Raw genomic sequence first — 18,652 nt, 5'->3', positions numbered from 1 at the left:
AATCACTATGCAGTAATGTTAACCTATGCTAGTCTGAATCACTACGCAGTAATGTTAACCTATGCTAGTCTGAATCACTACGCAGTAATGTTAACCTATGCTAGTCTGAATCACTACGCAGTAATGTTAACCTATGCTAGTCGGAATCACTATGCAGTAATGTTAACCTATGCTAGTGTGAATCACTCACACAACTAGCCTAAAGGAGCTCAGCTGAGGTCAACATTCAGCACTACTGGATGGACGGCTGTAAAGACGCTGTTTAAACAACACAAAGAACAGCTGTAAAGAGCCACTGTTTAAACAACACAGTAAAGAACAGCTGTAAAGACACGCTGTTTAAACAACACAGTAAAGAACAGCTCTGTAAAGAGCCAATGTTTAAACAACACAATAAAGAACAGCTGTAAAGAGCCACTGTTTAAACAACACAGTAAAGAACAGCTTTAAAGAGCCACTGTTTAAACAACACAATAAAGAACAGCTGTAAAGACACGCTGTTTAAACAACACAATAAAGAACAGCTGTAAAGAGACGCTGTTTAAACAACACAGTAAAGAACAGCTGTAAAGACACGCTGTTTAAACAACACAATAAAGAACAGCTGTAAAGAGCCGCTGTTTAAACAACACAATAAAGAACAGCTGTAAAGAGCCGCTGTTTAAACAACACAGTAAAGAACAGCTGTAAAGAGCCGCTGTTTAAACAACACAGTAAAGAACAGCTGTAAAGACACGCTGTTTAAACAACACAATAAAGAACAGCTGTAAAGAGCCGCTGTTTAAACAACACAATAAAGAACAGCTGTAAAGAGCCGCTGTTTAAACAACACAGTAAAGAACAGCTGTAAAGAGCCGCTGTTTAAACAACACAGTAAAGAACAGCTGTAAAGACACGCTGTTTAAACAACACAAAGAACAGCTGTAAATAGACGCTGTTTAAACAACACAGTAAAGAACAGCTGTAAAGAGCCGCTGTTTAAACAACAAAGTAAAGAACAGCTGTAAAGACACACTGTTTAAACAACACAATAAAGAACAGCTGTAAAGAGCCGCTGTTTAAACAACACAGTAAAGAACAGCTGTAAAGAGCCGCTGTTTAAACAACACAGTAAAGAACAGCTGTAAAGAGCCGCTGTTTAAACAACACAGTAAAGAACAGCTGTAAAGACACGCTGTTTAAACAACACAAAGAACAGCTGTAAAGAACCACTGTTTAAACAACACAGTAAAGAACAGCTGTAAAGAGCCACTGTTTAAACAACACAATAAAGAACAGCTGTAAAGACACGCTGTTTAAACAACACAATAAAGAACAGCTGTAAAGAGACGCTGTTTAAACAACACAGTAAAGAACAGCTGTAAAGACACGCTGTTTAAACAACACAATAAAGAACAGCTGTAAAGAGCCGCTGTTTAAACAACACAGTAAAGAACAGCTGTAAAGAGCCGCTGTTTAAACAACACAGTAAAGAACAGCTGTAAAGACACGCTGTTTAAACAACACAATAAAGAACAGCTGTAAAGAGACGCTGTTTAAACAACACAAAGAACAGCTGTAAATAGACGCTGTTTAAACAACACAATAAAGAACAGCTGTAAAGAACCGCTGTTTAAACAACACAGTAAAGAACAGCTGTAAAGAGCCGCTGTTTAAACAACACAGTAAAGAACAGCTGTAAAGACACGCTGTTTAAACAACACAATAAAGAACAGCTGTAAAGAGCCGCTGTTTAAACAACACAATAAAGAACAGCTGTAAAGACACGCTGTTTAAACAACACAAAGAACAGCTGTAAATAGACGCTGTTTAAACAACACAGTAAAGAACAGCTGTAAAGAGCCGCTGTTTAAACAACACAGTAAAGAACAGCTGTAAAGACACGCTGTTTAAACAACACAGTAAAGAACAGCTGTAAAGAGCCGCTGTTTAAACAACACAGTAAAGAACAGCTGTAAAGAGCCGCTGTTTAAACAACACAATAAAGAACAGCTGTAAAGAGCCGCTGTTTAAACAACACAGTAAAGAACAGCTGTAAAGAGCCGCTGTTTAAACAACACAGTAAAGAACAGCTGTAAAGACACGCTGTTTAAACAACACAATAAAGAACAGCTGTAAAGAGACGCTGTTTAAACAACACAAAGAACAGCTGTAAATAGACGCTGTTTAAACAACACAATAAAGAACAGCTGTAAAGAACCGCTGTTTAAACAACACAGTAAAGAACAGCTGTAAAGAGCCGCTGTTTAAACAACACAGTAAAGAACAGCTGTAAAGACACGCTGTTTAAACAACACAATAAAGAACAGCTGTAAAGAGCCGCTGTTTAAACAACACAATAAAGAACAGCTGTAAAGACACGCTGTTTAAACAACACAAAGAACAGCTGTAAATAGACGCTGTTTAAACAACACAGTAAAGAACAGCTGTAAAGACACGCTGTTTAAACAACACAATAAAGAACAGCTGTAAAGAGCCGCTGTTTAAACAACACAATAAAGAAAAGCTGTAAAGAGCCGCTGTTTAAACAACACAGTAAAGAACAGCTGTAAAGAGCCGCTGTTTAAACAACACAGTAAAGAACAGCTGTAAAGACACGCTGTTTAAACAACACAAAGGACAGCTGTAAATAGACGCTGTTTAAACAACACAGTAAAGAACAGCTGTAAAGAGCTGCTGTTTAAACAACACAGTAAAGAACAGCTGTAAAGACACGCTGTTTAAACAACACAATAAAGAACAGCTGTAAAGAGACGCTGTTTAAACAACACAAAGAACAGCTGTAAATAGACGCTGTTTAAACAACACAATAAAGAACAGCTGTAAAGAACCGCTGTTTAAACAACACAGTAAAGAACAGCTGTAAAGAGCCGCTGTTTAAACAACACAGTAAAGAACAGCTGTAAAGAGCCACTGTTTAAACAACACAGTAAAGAACAGCTGTGTAGATACCGTACATAATAATTAAGAGGCATGAAATAACATGACTTATGATATGCATTCAAAACTCAGATCCTCCTCCATACACATATAGGGCTTTCTTGCATGCACACACACTCGCTCTCTGTCTCATGTGGTTAGAGCAGTATACATCATGTGTTTCCTGTTGGTGTAATATAGACCTCAGGTAGGCTCCATAAAGGCGGCTTGGTAACCACATCTGTACACACACACACAACACGTGAGGAACATTTTACCCCTCTCTCTCTCTCTCGCTCTCTCTCTCGCTCTCTCTCTCTGTGTGTCTTTCTCAATCTCCCCCAGTCACTTCTCTGTTAAATTGTGTGTTAGCAGGTCAAAGATAGGAAGGTCACTTCCCCTCTCCCATGTGTTATTAAATAAAGAAAGTGCTTTCATGTTTTTTAAAGACCTCATGCCCTTGGTGCTACGCTGTGTTTAAAGCCCAAGGTAGCACGTCCACCCGCTTGCCTCAGAGAAAGACAGACATAATGGGGAAGGGAGAAAGACAGAGGCAGCAGGAGAGAGGGCATGTGGGGGTGGCAGGGGTGGAGGCAAATCCTTAAAAATCCCATGAGGGAGTAATTACGCCATCCCCACTGAATACACACATGCGCGCACACACACACACACACACACACACACAAACACACACACACACACACACACACACACACATACACATACACACGTTGAGTCAGTTGGGAAAATAAATAAATAAACAAAAGTGAGAGCGAGAACAATATCCCCATTTAGAAGCCCCTAAAGTCTGGGTTCCATTCACCCCTACCTCCCCCACACACACACACACACCCATAGCCTACCCCCCCCCCCCCCTCCCATCCCCCCACATCCACACCCGGCATATGCTACCTCCAACGAAGAATTACTCACTGCCTAGCTCCACTGGCTGTGCTGGACTCTCTCTCTGTGTGTGTGTGTGTGTGTGTGTGTGTGTATGTGTGACATTGAGACTCAGGCTGGGGCATGGTATAGGCTGGGCTAAGGCTGGGACAGAGCTAGGATAGGATGGGCTGGGGGCTGGTGCCGGGCTTGGCTGTGTACTGGGCTGTGCAGAACTAGGGGTAGGATCTGAGTGTGTTTATATAGCCCAGGCAAACCCGCTCTCTGGCCCATTCCCTCTAAGCCAGAGAATACAACCCTACCAGGACCGCTGGCAAGGGATTGTTTAGCATTTAACAAGAGAGAGAGAGAAAGAGAGAGCGAGACAGAGAAAGAGAGAGAAAACAGAGAGCGATAGAGAGTCAGAAAGAGAACATACACATATAGAGGAAGCCAGAGAGATAGAGTGGTCAACAGGGACACATAGGAGGAAAGATAGAGATTGAAAGAAAGAGAAAGAGGTCGAGAGAGAGAGAGAGAAAGAAAGAGTCAAAGAAATAGGTCTGAGATATTAAACACACAATCCCATTTACCTCTCTCTCAACATACTCACACACATTGTGAGACAGAGAGAAAGCAGACAAAACTCACCACACAAAGTCTCTGACAGATAGATAGACCTCAACACAGACAGACAGACGGACAGCAAGCAGCATGTTTCTGTGGCGGCTCCCCCAGGCAGCGTGTCTGGTGTTGGTGTGTGTGTCGCTGACTCTTGGGTACGAAGACGATATAGAGGTGAACTATGGTGACAGCTACTACAACGAGATCACAGAGGGAGAGCCACTGGAGCGTAAGTCAAGTGTGTGTGTGTGTGTGTGTGTGTGTGTGTGTTTGTGTGTGTGTGAGAGCTCTGAATGCTGAGCAAGGAATATGTCTCATGTTCTATGGGATTAACCCATCATTGTTTCTGTCCATGCTTTTGGCATGTCGATGGCCCAACGGTTCCTTAGCCTCTCATACTAGGCTTTATAATATATGAAATGTGTTAAGCTTTTAAATACATCTGTGATGTTCATTTGTGGAACAACAAGTTCATCAACAATTTGAACTGAATGAAACAGACCGTCTCAGTGTGTTTGTCTCAAGTAGGATTTTCACGTAACATTAGTGAATTGACTTCGTTCAGTCACAGCCCACTGAATGCCAGTCATGATTGAAGGAAGGTTTTAGTGTCAGGCTTGTTCATGACTTAAATCAGCTGGTCAAAAAGTCCAGAAATGGAGTTAGCTTTTAGAAATCTGCATGTTAAAAAACACATTTTGCCTGCGTTTTAAATTGAAAGACAACAATGTTTTTTGCTTCAATAGAGTGATATTGGGCAAGGCAACTGAAGTTATTCATCAAACAAAATAAATGTATGCAAAGCCTTCCACAGAACAGAGCTTAGATTTCATCAGATGACATTAGAAATCCAACGCTAGTTGGTTAGCAGCCACTCATCAGTAAATTAGCTTAGAATGAAAGAGCAAGGTCTTTTTTTTTATAGCAAAAACGATGCATGGCCTTCAGATTTCTTATGTTTACCACAGAAAAAATGTCTTATCCGAGTGAAGAAGTGAAACTGAATCACTAGATCTGCGTTTTGATATTTCTTCTGCGTTAGTTTTATTTTTCTCTGTGAAAATGACGAATTCTGCGTTAAGGCAACCCCTGTATCTTCAGACATCTGTATGGCTGTGTTCAGCCAGTGTGTGTGTCCAGATATCATACTAAAAGAGTTTGATTTTAGAATCATTGTGCTCTGTTTGTGTGGGTTATAAAAGTATGTCTAGATGTACTCCGTCCAGTGTTGGTCTTTGTCAAGTTATTCGTCTCTGGATATGACGCGCAAAGACTAATCATAGAGAGTGTGAGCACTGACTGTGTTAGTGCTGAGCACATCTGGACATGTTCCCTCTCTTCTCTCTCTTCTCCTCTCTTTTCTCTTGCTTTTATTTTCTCCTCTCTTTTCTCTTCTCTCTCTTCTCCTCTCCTCTCTTCTCCTCCCTCCTCTCTTTTCGCTCTCTTCTCCTCTCCTCTCTTCTCCTCCCTCCTCTCTTTTCTCTCTCTTCTCCTCTCTTCTCTTCTCCTCCCTCCTCTCTTTTCTCTCTCTTCTCACTCTTCTCCTCTCTTTTCTATTCTCTCTCTTCTCCTCTCTTTTCTCTTCTCTCTCTTCTCCTCTCTTCTTTCTCTTCTCCTCCCTCCTCTCTTTTCTCTCTCTTCTCACTCTTCTCCTCTCTTTTCTCTCTTTTCTCTTCTCTCTCTTCTCCTCTCTTTTCTCTTCTCTCTCTTCTCCTCTCTTTTCTCTTCTCTCTCTTCTCCTCTCTTTTCTCTTCTCTCCTCTCTCCTCTTTTCTCTCTTTTCTCTTCTCTCTCTTCTCACTCTTCTCCTCTCTCTCTTCTGTTCTCTCTCTTCTCTTCTCTTTTCTCTTCTCTCTCTTCTCACCCTTCTGGGTTATAAAGCAACATACATTTGGGAATCACTGATCTAGCTGTGCTCTGTCAGTCAATCTATCTCCAGTAGTTGTGGCTGAGGGAGTGTTTCTCAAAGTGTTCTGTCAGTATTGGCTGGGAAAGTCTGGGCAGAGATGTTCTCTGTCAGAGAGTAAGTTGAGCGAGAGGAGACCGGAGCTTTTAGCCTCCTATTGGGAAAAGACCATTATGAATGACTGGTCATTGATCAAAGAAATACTATTTAATTGGGAAATTCTTCTCTCAGCTATTTCGGAAGGCAGGCTCCCCTCTCTGTGTGTGTGTGTGTGTGTGTGTGCGTGTGTGTGTGTGTGTGTGTGTGTGTGTGTGTGTGTGTGTGTGTGTGTGTGTGTGTGTGTGTGTGTGTGTGTGTGTGTGTGTGTGTGTGTGTGTGTGTGTGTGTGTGTGTGTGTGTGTGTGTGTGTGTGTGTGTGTGTGTGTGTGTGTGTGTCGTGTGTGTGTATGCTTGGTACTCATACAGAAAACCATAACCAACAGTACATTTGCTCAGGGCAGTTTGTAATGTGATTTTACATGACTGAAGATGAAGTGGCCCAAACAAACACTGGAGAGTAACATAACATATTACCACACCAGAGAAAGACACTGTGACAATAACTCAAATTGCCAGGATACAGGACACGGAAAGAGAAAGAGAAGGACAGAGCGGGAATAGATTGATACTGTTTCAAGCAAAGGGAAAGAAAAAAGTAGTTGGATGGAGAAAGGGACAATCTAAGAGAGAGATGGACAGTTTGCAGGAGAAAGGGACAATCTAAGAGAGAGCTGGACAGTTGGATGGAGAAAGGGACAATCTAAGAGAGAGATAGACAGTTTTCAGGAGAAAGGGACAATCTAAGAGAGAGATGGACAGTTTGCAGGAGAAAGGGACAATCTAAGAGAGAGCTGGACAGTTTGCAGGAGAAAGGGACAATCTAAGAGAGAGATGGACAGTTTGCAGGAGAAATTGGACAATCTGAGAGAGAGCTGGACGGTTGGATGGAGAAATTGGACAATCTGAGAGAGCGATGGACAGTTTTCAGGTGAAAGGGACAATCTAAGAGAGAGATAGACAGTTTGCAGGACAAAGGGACAATCTGAGAAACAGAGATGGACAGGTTGCAGGACAAAGGGACAATCTAAAGGAGAGATGGACAGTTTACAGGAGAAAGGGACAATCTAAGAGAGAGATAGACAGTTTTCAGGAGAAAGGGACAATCTAAGAGGGAGATGGACAGTTTTCAGGAGAAAGGGACAATCTAAGAGAGAGATTGACAGTTTTCAGGAGAAAGGGACAATCTAAGAGAGAGATGGACAGTTTGCAGGACAAAGGGACAATCTGAGAAACAGAGATGGACAGGTTGCAGGACAAAGGGACAATCTAAAGGAGAGATGGACAGTTTACAGGAGAAAGGGACAATCTAAGAGAGAGATGGGCAGTTTACAGGAGAAATTGGACAATCTGAGTGAGAGCTGGACGGTTGGATGGAGAAATTGGACAATCTGAGAGAGCGATGGACAGTTTTCAGGTGAAAGGGACAATCTAAGAGAGAGATTGACAGTTTTCAGGAGAAAGGGACAATCTAAGAGAGAGGTTAACAGTTTTCAGGAGAAAGGGACAATCTGAGAGAGAGATGGACAGTTTGCAGGAGAACGGGACAATCTAAGAGAGAGATGGACGTTGGATGGATGTAAGGGACAATCTGAGAGACAGAAATGGACAGTTTGCAGGAGAAATTGGACAATCTGAGAGAGAGAGATGGACAGTTTACAGGCAAAATGGACAATCTAAGAGAGAGATGGACAGTTGGCAGGAGAAAGGATAGGAAGTGAATGATTATTGAGACATCTCAGTGTTGACTTAAAATGTATGAATAAAAAGCTCTCTAACATACCCAACCTCTCCTTCCCACTCAATTAAATGTAATTCAATTCAATTGAGTGGGAAGGAGAGGTGGAGCAGTTCATACAGGCATGTATGTTAGATGGCTTGTATTCATTCATTTAACTTCCTCTCTCTCTCTCTCTCTTGTTCTCTCTCTCCTCTCTCTCTCTCTCTCCTCTCTCTCTCTCTCTTTCTCTATTTCTTTCTCCCTCTCTCAGCCACAGCTACCCCAGCCCCAGGACCCTGTAAGGCTACAGACATGACTAAATGGGACAAGCTCTTCTCCATGCTGGAGAACTCTCAGATGAGGGAGAACATGCTTCTGCAGTTCTCCGATGACATCATCAAGGTGGAATTGGGGTCACTGCGTGGAGAGATGCTAAGGTTGGTTTTTGAGAAGAAAGTCTGTGCTATGTATATGAACTTATATAAAGACAAAAGTTTGTCATTCAAGGGTTTTTCTTAAGTTTTACTATTTTCTACATTGTAGAATAAGAGTGAAGATATCAAAACTATGATATAACACATATGGAATTATGTAGTAACCAAAAAAGTGTTAAACAAGTCAAAATACATTTTAGATTTTAGATTCTTCAAAGTAGCCACCATTTGCCTTGATGACAACTTTGCACACTCTCAGCATTCTCTCAACCAGCTTCACCTGGAATGATTTTCCAAAAGTCTTGAAGGAGTTCCCACATATGCTGAGCACTTGTCAGCTGCTTTTTCTTCACTCTGCGGTTGAACTCATCCCAAATCATCTCAATTGGGTTGAGGTTGGATGATTGTGGAGGCCAGATCATCTGGTGCAGCACTCCATCACTCTCCTTCTTGGTCAAATAGCCCTTGCACATCCAGGAAGTGTGTTGGGTCATTGTCCTGTTGAAAAGAAAATGGTAGTCCCACTAAGCTCAAACAAGATGGGATGGTGTATCGCTGCAGAATGCTGTGGTAGCATGCTGGTTAAGTGTGCCTTGAATTATAAATAAATCACTGACAGTGGAACCAGCAAAACACCCCAACACCATCACACCTACTCCTACATGCTTCACGGTGGGAACCACACATGAAGATATCATCTGTCCACCTACTCTGCATCTCATTAAAAAATATATTTCTAATTTGGACTCATCAGAACAAAAGACAGATTTCCACCAGTCTAATATCCATTGCTCGTGCTTGTTTGGCCTAAGCAAGTCTCTTATTATTATTGGTGTCCTTTAGTAGTGGTTTCTTTGCAGAAATTCGACCATGAAGGCCTGATTCATGCAGTCTCCTCTGAACAATTGATGTTGCGATGTTACTTGAACTCAGTGAAGTATTTTTTGGGCTGCAATTTCTGAGACTGGTAACTCTAATGAACGTATCCTCTGCAGCAGAGGTAACTCTGGGTATTCCTTTCCTGTGGCGGGCCTTATGAGAGCCAGTTTCATCATAGCGCTTGATGGTTTTTGCGACTGCACTTGAAGAAACTTTAAAAGTTCTTGACATTTTCTGGATTGACTGACCTTCATGTATTTCTCTGTGTATATTTGAGCTATTCTTGCCATAATATGGACTTGGTCTTTTACCAAATATATCATATCATTCTGTATACCACCTTTACCTTGTCACAACACAACTTATTGTCATCAAACGCATTAAGGAAAGAAATTCCACAAATTAAACAAGGCACATCTGTGAATTGAAATGGATTCCAGGTGACTACCTCGTGAAACTGGTTTAGAGAATAAGAAGAGTGTGCAAAGCTGTCATCAAGGAAACGGGTGGCATCTCAAATATAAAATATATTTTGATTTGTTTAACACTTTTTTGCTTACTACATGATTCCATATGTGTATTTCATAGTTTGATGTCTTCACTATTATTCTACAATGTAGAAAATAGTAAAACTAAAGAAAAACACTTGAATGAGTAGGTGTGTCCAAACTTTTGACTGGTACTGTATATATACTGAACAAAAATATAAACGCAACATGTAAAGTGTTGGTCCCATGTTTCATGATCTGAAATAAAAAAATCCCATACATTTTCCATACCCACAAAAAGCTTATTTATCGCCAAATGTGTTTACATCCCTGTTAGTGTGCATTTCTTCTTTGCCAAGATAATCTATCCACCAGACAGGTGTGGCATATCAAGAAGCTGATTGAACAGCATGATCATTACACAGGTGCACCTTGTGCTGGGGAGTATTTCTGTCTGTAATAAAACTATTTTGTGGCGAAAAACTCATTCTGGCTCCCCAGTGGGTGAATCCTTCTCCCAAGTGGGTGAGCTTATGCCCTCCTAGGCCCACCCATGGCTGTGCCCTGCCTAATGAGTCTAATGTGCCTAATACATTTATTTAAATTGACGGATTTCCTTATGAACTGTAACTCATGTTGCGCTTATTTTTTTGTTCATTATAAATGGAACTCTCAGCCAATGGATCATAACCAGCAATCCGAAATCGACCTTTACCTCCCTAACCTCTGTACACCTGTGTATATCTGACAGGAGTCCATGTGGAATTGGGCGTAAGAAACTACTGGTGCAGTTGGCTAGCTTGGCTCCCATGTGTACTGTACTTCCTGGTCTCTGATGTAATCCCTCTCTAATCCTTCTTCTCCTCACCACAGGTTCGTGGCTCAGTACGGAGGGGCCTGTGGCGTTGCGGTGGAGACCGCTGGGCGGAGGATGTCCATGCAGATGGAGGCTCGCCTCAGGGAGAGCATGGAGCATCTCAGACAGGATCGAAGCACTGATGCTGTGAATTCAGCTGGGAATAGCCATCAGGAAAAGCTGTTACAGCAGCTTCTAACTGAAGTGAGGACACAGGCTATCCAACTTATCAAGCTGGAAAACATCTGCCTGAGTAATCCAGAGGCTAAGGGGGAAAACTTGCAGCAGGAAGTGGCATCAGCAGAGATGCTGGTTGCCGTGGTGACAGAGCTGGCGAAGACGAGGGCAGTGCTAGAACTCGCGCTCAAGTCGGCACAGCAACGACACCTGCCTGCAGGTGAGAACACCACTTCCTGTGTCCCTGTCTATACATCCTGCCATCCTTTACATTAGTGGTCCTCAACCAGGGGGCACTAGTACTGACCTATCCACATGGGGAACTTGACCCAACCAGGGGTACAAGCAGCTTACCTATCCACATGGGGAACTTGACCCAACCACGGGCACTAGTACCAGACCTATCCACATGGGGAACTTGGCCCAACCAGGGGCACTAGTAATGACCTATCCACATGGGGAACTTGACCCAACCAGGGGCACTAGTAATGACCTATCCACATGGGGAACTTAACCAAACCAGGGGCACTAGTAATGACCTATCCACATGGGGAACTTGACCCAACCAGAGGCACTAGTACCTAACCTATCCACATGGGGAACTTGACCCAACCAGGGGCACTAGCAGCTTACCTATCCACATGGGGAACTTGACCCAACCAGGGGCACTAGTACCAGACCTATCCACATAGGGAACTTGACCCAACCAGGGGCACTAGTACCAGACCTATCCACATGGGGAACTTGACCCAACCAGGGGCACTAGTACCAGACCTATCCACATGGGGAACTTGACCCAACCAGGGGCACTAGTACCAGACCTATCCACATGGGGAACTTAACCCAACCAGGGGCACTAGTACCAGACCTATCCACATGGGGAACTTGAAAAGACTCATGAGACAGTAGACTTACTGGTAAACTGCACATGAGGGGGTATTTTAGTGGTACTCTAGGCAGAGCAACATGTATTTGGTGGTACAGTAACCAGTTGGTGGTACAGTAACCAGGTTGACAAGCCCTGCTCTACATAATGTAGAAGATGTTTAGACACCATCAGGTAATACAGCACTCCTCTCACCAGACATCCCTCCCAGGCAATGTGATCCTTAACAACCCATCATTCTTGAAAGAATGAAAATAGGAAATATATACTTAGAGAGTATGAATATAAACAACAATTCTGGTAAATTTTTCTTAAAAATGAATAATAAAATCGATTCTTACTAGAGTGCCTTTCCATGTTCCAAGCCCAGTCTCTGCATCTGAAATACACCCACAGGCCATGTTCAGACCTCTACCTACTTACTCTGTTGAAATTCAATCAAAAACAAAATGAGTTTGAGGACCTACAATAAGCCCAGAGAGCAACAAGGCTATTGTTCTATAAAGAGGAGTCTCTCTAAATCATGTCTGTTCATATATATATAGCCGCTAGGTCTTTCAGTGAGCCAGCTCCAGCTCCCAGTATTAATCAGATAGAACTTCAATGCTTTTTACATTGCACACACGCACACACACACACACCGTCTATATCATCCGCCCTGTAAACCTGGATACTGAGCAGAAGGAGGTATAATCATTAGCAGGTCGACAAAGCAACCACAGCAAAACACCCTGGGAAGCAGAACCAGATGGGAACGTTTACCCCCGGAGAGAAACCTGAGACAAATGTAACGTCAACATTTAGGGTCTGGTAGGAGGAGTCTCAGTGTCATAACCTAGCTATCAGAATGCTGCTGCAGAGAGAGGGGAAAGGGAGCTGTCCACACTGATTCAAAACCCACTTAGTCATACACACAGAAACACACACACACACACACACACACACACACACACACACACACACACACACACACACACACAGGCTTACTTGCAAATTAAAGAGTGGGTTGTGTGATAAGAAACAGACATGGTGAGCATACAGTTTACTCTTTCATCGCCTAAAGGAGAGAGAGAGAGAGGGAGAGAGAGAGAGAGAGAGAGAGAGAGAGAGAGAGAGAGAGAGAGAGAGAGAGAGAGAGAGAGAGAGAGAGAGAGAGAGAGAAAAAAACGACTACGCCCGCCGAGTGGGAAAAGACAAGGACAAACTTTTGGTCTATGACATCATTACCACTGACCGCAGCCTGAACCTCAAACACCCTCTCTGTACTCTGATCACACCATGGTCTACCGCTCAAATACCAAACTGCTCCATTGGCATGACTGTTAGAGGTTCAACCATAGAGATCCTTGGCATGACTGTTAAAGGTTCAACCATAGAGATCCTTGGCACGACTGTTAAAGGTTCAACCATAGAGATCCTTGGCACAACTGTTAAAGGTTCAACCATAGAGATCCTCCTATACAGTATATATATAATTCTATAGTCATTCATATTGGGTAGAACAATGTCGCTAACGGAGATCTCTCACAGGGATAATAAAATAATCTGGTTACATAACAAAAATGTGTAGCAGTGGGGTTAGGGTTAGGGGTGGGGTTAGGGGTGGGGTTAGGGTTAGGGGTGGGGTTAGGGTTAGGTGTCAGGGTAGCCTAGTGGTTAGAGCGTTGGACTAGTAACCGGAAGGTTGCGAGTTCAAACCCCCGAGCTGACAAGGTACAAATCTGTCGTTCTGCCCCTGAACAGGCAGTTAACCCACTGTTCCCAGGCCGTCATTGAAAATAAGAATGTGTTCTTAACTGACTTGCCTGGTTAAATAAAGGTACAAATAAAAATTTTTTAAAAAAGGGTTAGGGTTAGGGGTAGGGTTAGGGGTAGGGTTAGGGGTAGGGTTAGGTGTAGGGTTAGGGTTAGGGGTAGGGTTAGGGTTAGGGGTAGGGTTAGGTGTAGGTGTAGGGTTAGGGTTAGGGGTAGGGTTAGGTGTAGGTGTAGGGTTAGGGGTAGGGTTAGGTGTAGGGTTAGGGGTAGGGTTAGGGGTAGGTGTAGGGTTAGGGGTAGGGTTACGGGTAGGGTTAGGGGTAGGCTTAGGGGTGGGGTTATGGTTAGGGGTAGGGGTGGGGTTAGGGGTAGGGGTGGGGTTAGGGGTAGGGTTAGGGGTGGGGTAGGGTAGGGTTAGGGGTAGGGGTGAAGGTGACTTCAAAAGGACATTCTACTCCAAAATGAATATATATAATTTCCACCTCCAGAAATGAACCCAATAACATAATGCTAAAATGATTTGGTACAATTATTTTAACATATTGGACCATGCATATAGCCTATGCACGGTCCATATTAACATGTATGCTTTTAGCAATAACAATGATCACCTGTAGCCCAACTGATGCAGCATAATGGCTATAAATGAATAGGCTGAAGCATGGGGTTGCCTACCTGTATTTACCCTATTGGGCTAATCTTTTAACTAGTGATCTTTTAACTAGTTTAGGTTCCTATTGAAGAATTTGATGTCACAAAAAAACTTGCATAAACAGTTAATATCATGTAGGCCTACCTGTTAGGGTAACTTGGGGTAACCCACCACCCGAGGTAACACACAGGGACCCTAATTGATCTAGCACATTCAAAGTGCACCTCGGCCTCGGCAGACATATTTTTTCATGTTCCTTATTTTTTGGGGCGTGGTGGCAATGACTTCAGCGGAAAGATTGTACATTATATACATAACTAATATCTAGTGAAGTGTTTCTGTGAGATAAAGACAATGTGATCTGGTCATCTGTAGTGCTTCTGAGAACAGAGCTTAGGACTGAAGAAGCCCTGTGAGACAGCATACAGGGCCCTTTTTCCATCTCCCTCTTGATTTCTCTCCTGATTTTGTCATCTTTCAGATCAATAATAACCGCAAAATGACTAAAGCTATTCTCTCATCCTCTCCTCCCTCCCTCCTCTCTCGCAGGCTGTGAGACCGCTCTTCTCTTCCCTATGCGTTCCCCTCGTATCTTCTCCTCGGTGACACCAGACCTCCCTCTCTCCCTCTCTTCCTTCACCGTGTGCCTGTGGGCCAAGCCTGTCTCCGTCTCCAACAGAACCGTGCTGTTTTCCTACGGAACCAAACGGAACCCCTATGAGATACAGCTCCTTCTTAGCGGAACAAGGGCTCTCTTCACCGTGGGAGGAGAGGCTCACCTGGTGGAGGCACGGGGAGTGGTGAAAGGAGGAGGAGTTTGGACCCACCTATGTGGGGCTTGGAGCTCTGAGCAGGGCATAGCGTCACTATGGGCCGATGGACACAGAGTGGCATTCACACCCGGGGTGGCCGAGGGCCACATGTTACCGGATGGAGGCTCACTCCAGCTGGGGCAGGAGAAGAACGACGGTGGGGTCTCTGGAGGGTCAGGTGGCAGTGGGAGTCAGATGCCTGGGTTTGAGGGAGGCTTCGATGCCAAGTTGGCATTCGCTGGGAAGATGACAGGGGTGAACATGTGGGACCGTGTGCTGACGGAGGAGGAGATATCCCAGCTGGCTTTGCAAGACGGCGAGGGGTGTGAGCAGAGGGGGAATGTAGTTGGTTGGGGCTTGACGGAGATTGTGCCTCACGGGGGTGCTCAGTTCATCAACTAACTCTGATGACGTTTTCATCATCATCATCATCATCATCATCATCATCGTTTAAATCAACTCTATCAACTTCATCATCATAATCCTCATCATCTTCATCCTAATCGTCATCATTTAAATTAACTATCATTTCCATCGTTTAAATCAACTCTACATCTTCATCATCATCATAATCATCATCATTTAAATGAACTATCATTTTCATCATCATAATCATCATCATTTAATTGAACCATCGTTTTCATCTTGTAAATGAACTTTCATCATTTAAATTAACTATCATCATCTTCGTCGTCACCATTATAAACTAACTCTGCTGCCCTAAGACCTGCAGTGCAGAACAGCCCGACCGGCTGAGACTGCAACAACAATGTGAACATGAACAACAACACCAGCTCTCTTTAATGGCTAAAGAGACTGGAGAAGAATGTGCCCTGTTAGAGTGTGTGAGTGTTTCCCATTTAGAGAAGCAGTGATAACACACATACACACACACACACACACACACACACACACACACACACACACACACACACACACACACACACACACACACACACACCCACACACACACACACACACACACACACGGTGAGAAGCATTAGTATACATAGTCTAAGGAGTAGAAGTGGAACAAACATCATTTACCACAGATATAAAGAGAAAAATGAAAAGGAAAGAACAGAGGTGAGAGAGACAAAAAGATGCTTTGGGTCAACTGTCACAAAACCAGTCAGCAAGTGTCATCACTAGATGGCCATGCTAGAGAGGACCAAATTGGCTATATCATCAGCAGTGCAAGTATGTTAGCTGTTTGTTATTAATGGAGTGTTAGGGTTAAGGGGTAAGGTAAATGAGAAAGGGTTGAGGTTTGGGTTAGTTGTTAAAGTGGAATTTCTGGCAAAAAAAACACTTTACCTTTGTCCTCTCTAGCATGGCTACGTAGTGACAACTATCTGCAAGCTGCCATAGGAGGTTTTAATCATTCTATTACCTTATAATCTTATGCTTCCGGCAAAAGCTAATTTTTTTCCAAGCGTTGTTTCCAACTTTGTATTTATCAAAGTGTTTACATTCAGATGTGAAAAACATAATATTTTTGTTGTTTTATGTTTTGCTTAGTTTTCCATACACCCAGAGGTCTTTCCATACACCCAGAGGTCTTTCCATACACCCAGAGGGCTTTCCATACACCCAGAGGTGTTTCTATACACCCAAAGGTCTTTCCATTCACCCAGAGGTGTTTCCATACACCCAGAGGTGTTTCCATACACCCAGAGGTCTTTCCATACACCACCCAGAGGTATTTCCATACACCCAGAGGGCTTTCCATACACCCAGAGGTGTTTCTATACACCCAGAGGTCTTTCCATACACCCAGAGGTGTTTCCATACACCCAGAGGTCTTTCCATACACCACCCAGAGGTCTTTCCATACACCACCCAGAGGTGTTTCCATACACCCAGAGGTGTTTCCATACACCCAGAGGTGTTTCCATACACCCAGAGGTCTTTCCATACACCCAGAGGTGTTTCCATACACCCAGAGGTGTTTCCATACACCCAGAGGTCTTTCCATACACCACCCAGAGGTCTTTCCATACACCCAGAGGTGTTTCCATACACCCAGAGGTGTTTCCATACACCCCGAGGTCTTTCCATACACCCAGAGGTGTTTCCATACACCCAGAGGGCTTTCCATACACCCAGAGGGGTTTCTATACACCCAGAGGTGTTTCCATACACCACCCAGAGGGCTTTCCATACACCCAGAGGGGTTTCTATATACCCAGAGGTGTTTCCATACACCACCCAGAGGTCTTTCCATACACCCAGAGGTCTTTCCATACACCCAGAGGTCTTTCCATACACCCAGAGGTCCTTCCATACACCCAGAGGGGTTTCCATACACCCAGAGGGCTTTCCATACACCCAGAGGTCTTTCCATACACCCAGAGGGGTTTCCATACACCCAGAGGGCTTTCCATACACCCAGAGGTCTTTCCATACACCCAGAGGGGTTTCCATACACCCAGAGGGCTTTCCATACACCCAGAGGTCTTTCCATACACCCAGAGGGGTTTCCATACACCCAGAGGGCTTTCCATACACCCAGAGGTGTTTCTTCTCCTTGAAATGGGTGCCAATGGATGATGCAATAAGATTACTTGGTCCCTGTTTGTTTCACATCTCATTTGAGACAGAAACACTTGATTTGAAAAGCGGAACTGTGGACAATTTTTACAGAATCTGTTACAACGATCTCTGCTCTTTGTTAACGTATTAGGCAATGTGTATCATATTGTAAATTGTTTTGTGTTTTTGTCAAGAAGTAAAAATGAATGTATTTTGTATATAAATATTTTTTGGCATACAGTATGACTAAAAATGGAGAATAAACGAGAAACGAGAATAAAATGACATGTTAACATTAAGCCTCTGATGCGTTTCTTCCTCACCAACAGGAAAGACAAGGTGCTCAAGTGTTAGAAGGTCATTTCAATCATCCCAACAACAGTTGCAGATTTGGATGTTTTGAGTGATTATTGCATATTAACTTAATTCAACAGTCTTTCACTTTATTTAGATAGTAACCCTCTGTAGTTATGCATTGGGACTAGAGTGTTAGTAAATGCACTGAACTTGCTCATCAGCTGATACATAAACTATATATACAAAAGTTTGTGGACACACCATCGAATTAGTGGATTCGGATATTTCAGTCACACCTGTTGCTGATAGGTGTATAAAATTGAGCACACAGTCATGCAATCTCTGTAGCCAAACTTTGTCAGTAGAATCGCCTTCCAGAAGAGCTTAGTGGCTTTCAAAGTGGCACCGTCATAGGATGCCACCTTTCCAACAAGTCAGTTCGTCAAATTTCTGCCCCGCTCGGTCAACTGTAAGTACTGTTATTGTGAAGTGGAAACGTGTAGGAGCAACAACGGCTCAGCCGCGAAGTGGTAGGCCACAGAAGCTCACAGAACGGGACCGGCAAGTGCTGAAGCGCGTAGCGTGTAAAAATCATCTGACCTCGATTGCAAAGCTCACTACCGAGTTCCAAACTGCCACTGGAATCAACGTCAGCACAAGAACTTCATGAAATGTGTTTCCATGGCCGAGCAATCACACACAAGCCTAAGATCACTGTGCGCAATTCCAAGCGTC

At 43.4% G+C, this 18,652-nt stretch overlaps 2 protein-coding genes across 5 annotated transcripts in view; one reads left to right on the top strand and one right to left on the bottom strand.

Annotated features, from left to right (window-relative positions):
• The window catches only part of LOC109879228 (ventricular zone-expressed PH domain-containing protein), a 150,748-nt gene that overhangs the window by 86,308 nt on the left and 45,788 nt on the right, over positions 1–18,652 (bottom strand). The window lies entirely within an intron of this gene.
• LOC109879231 (pentraxin-related protein PTX3) lies at positions 4,003–17,919 on the top strand. 3 transcript variants are annotated; one of them, XR_004203202.1, is made up of 5 exons: positions 4,003–4,654; positions 8,418–8,583; positions 10,821–11,200; positions 14,823–17,482; positions 17,603–17,919. XR_004203202.1 is itself a non-coding variant. In XM_020471418.2 (4 exons), the coding sequence occupies exons 1-4, from the start codon at positions 4,516–4,518 to the stop codon at positions 15,485–15,487; spliced, it is 1,350 nt and encodes a 449-aa protein (XP_020327007.1). In that variant the 5' UTR covers positions 4,003–4,515; the 3' UTR covers positions 15,488–17,919. The 3 variants fall into 3 exon arrangements, 1 of the variants encoding a protein (XP_020327007.1); XR_004203201.1 differs by having other exon boundaries at positions 14,823–17,542; XM_020471418.2 differs by having other exon boundaries at positions 14,823–17,919.

The sequence above is a fragment of the Oncorhynchus kisutch genome, linkage group LG15, assembly GCF_002021735.2.
Source record: "Oncorhynchus kisutch isolate 150728-3 linkage group LG15, Okis_V2, whole genome shotgun sequence".
Taxonomy (NCBI): Eukaryota; Metazoa; Chordata; class Actinopteri; order Salmoniformes; family Salmonidae; genus Oncorhynchus; species Oncorhynchus kisutch.
Note: the sequence above shows the minus strand (reverse complement) of the source record. Positions and strands in the feature narration are given on the sequence as shown.

What these genes read in the sequence shown, in the direction of transcription:
- LOC109879231 (XM_020471418.2), top strand. Translation starts at nt 4,516, where the DNA reads ATGTTTCTGTGGCGGCTCCCCCAGGCAGCGTGTCTGGTGTTGGTGTGT. An exon ending in AGAGGGAGAGCCACTGGAGC is followed by an intron (nt 4,655 to 8,417) that starts GTAAGTCAAGTG and finishes TCCCTCTCTCAG; the next exon opens with CCACAGCTACCCCAGCCCCA. An exon ending in CTGCGTGGAGAGATGCTAAG is followed by an intron (nt 8,584 to 10,820) that starts GTTGGTTTTTGA and finishes TCCTCACCACAG; the next exon opens with GTTCGTGGCTCAGTACGGAG.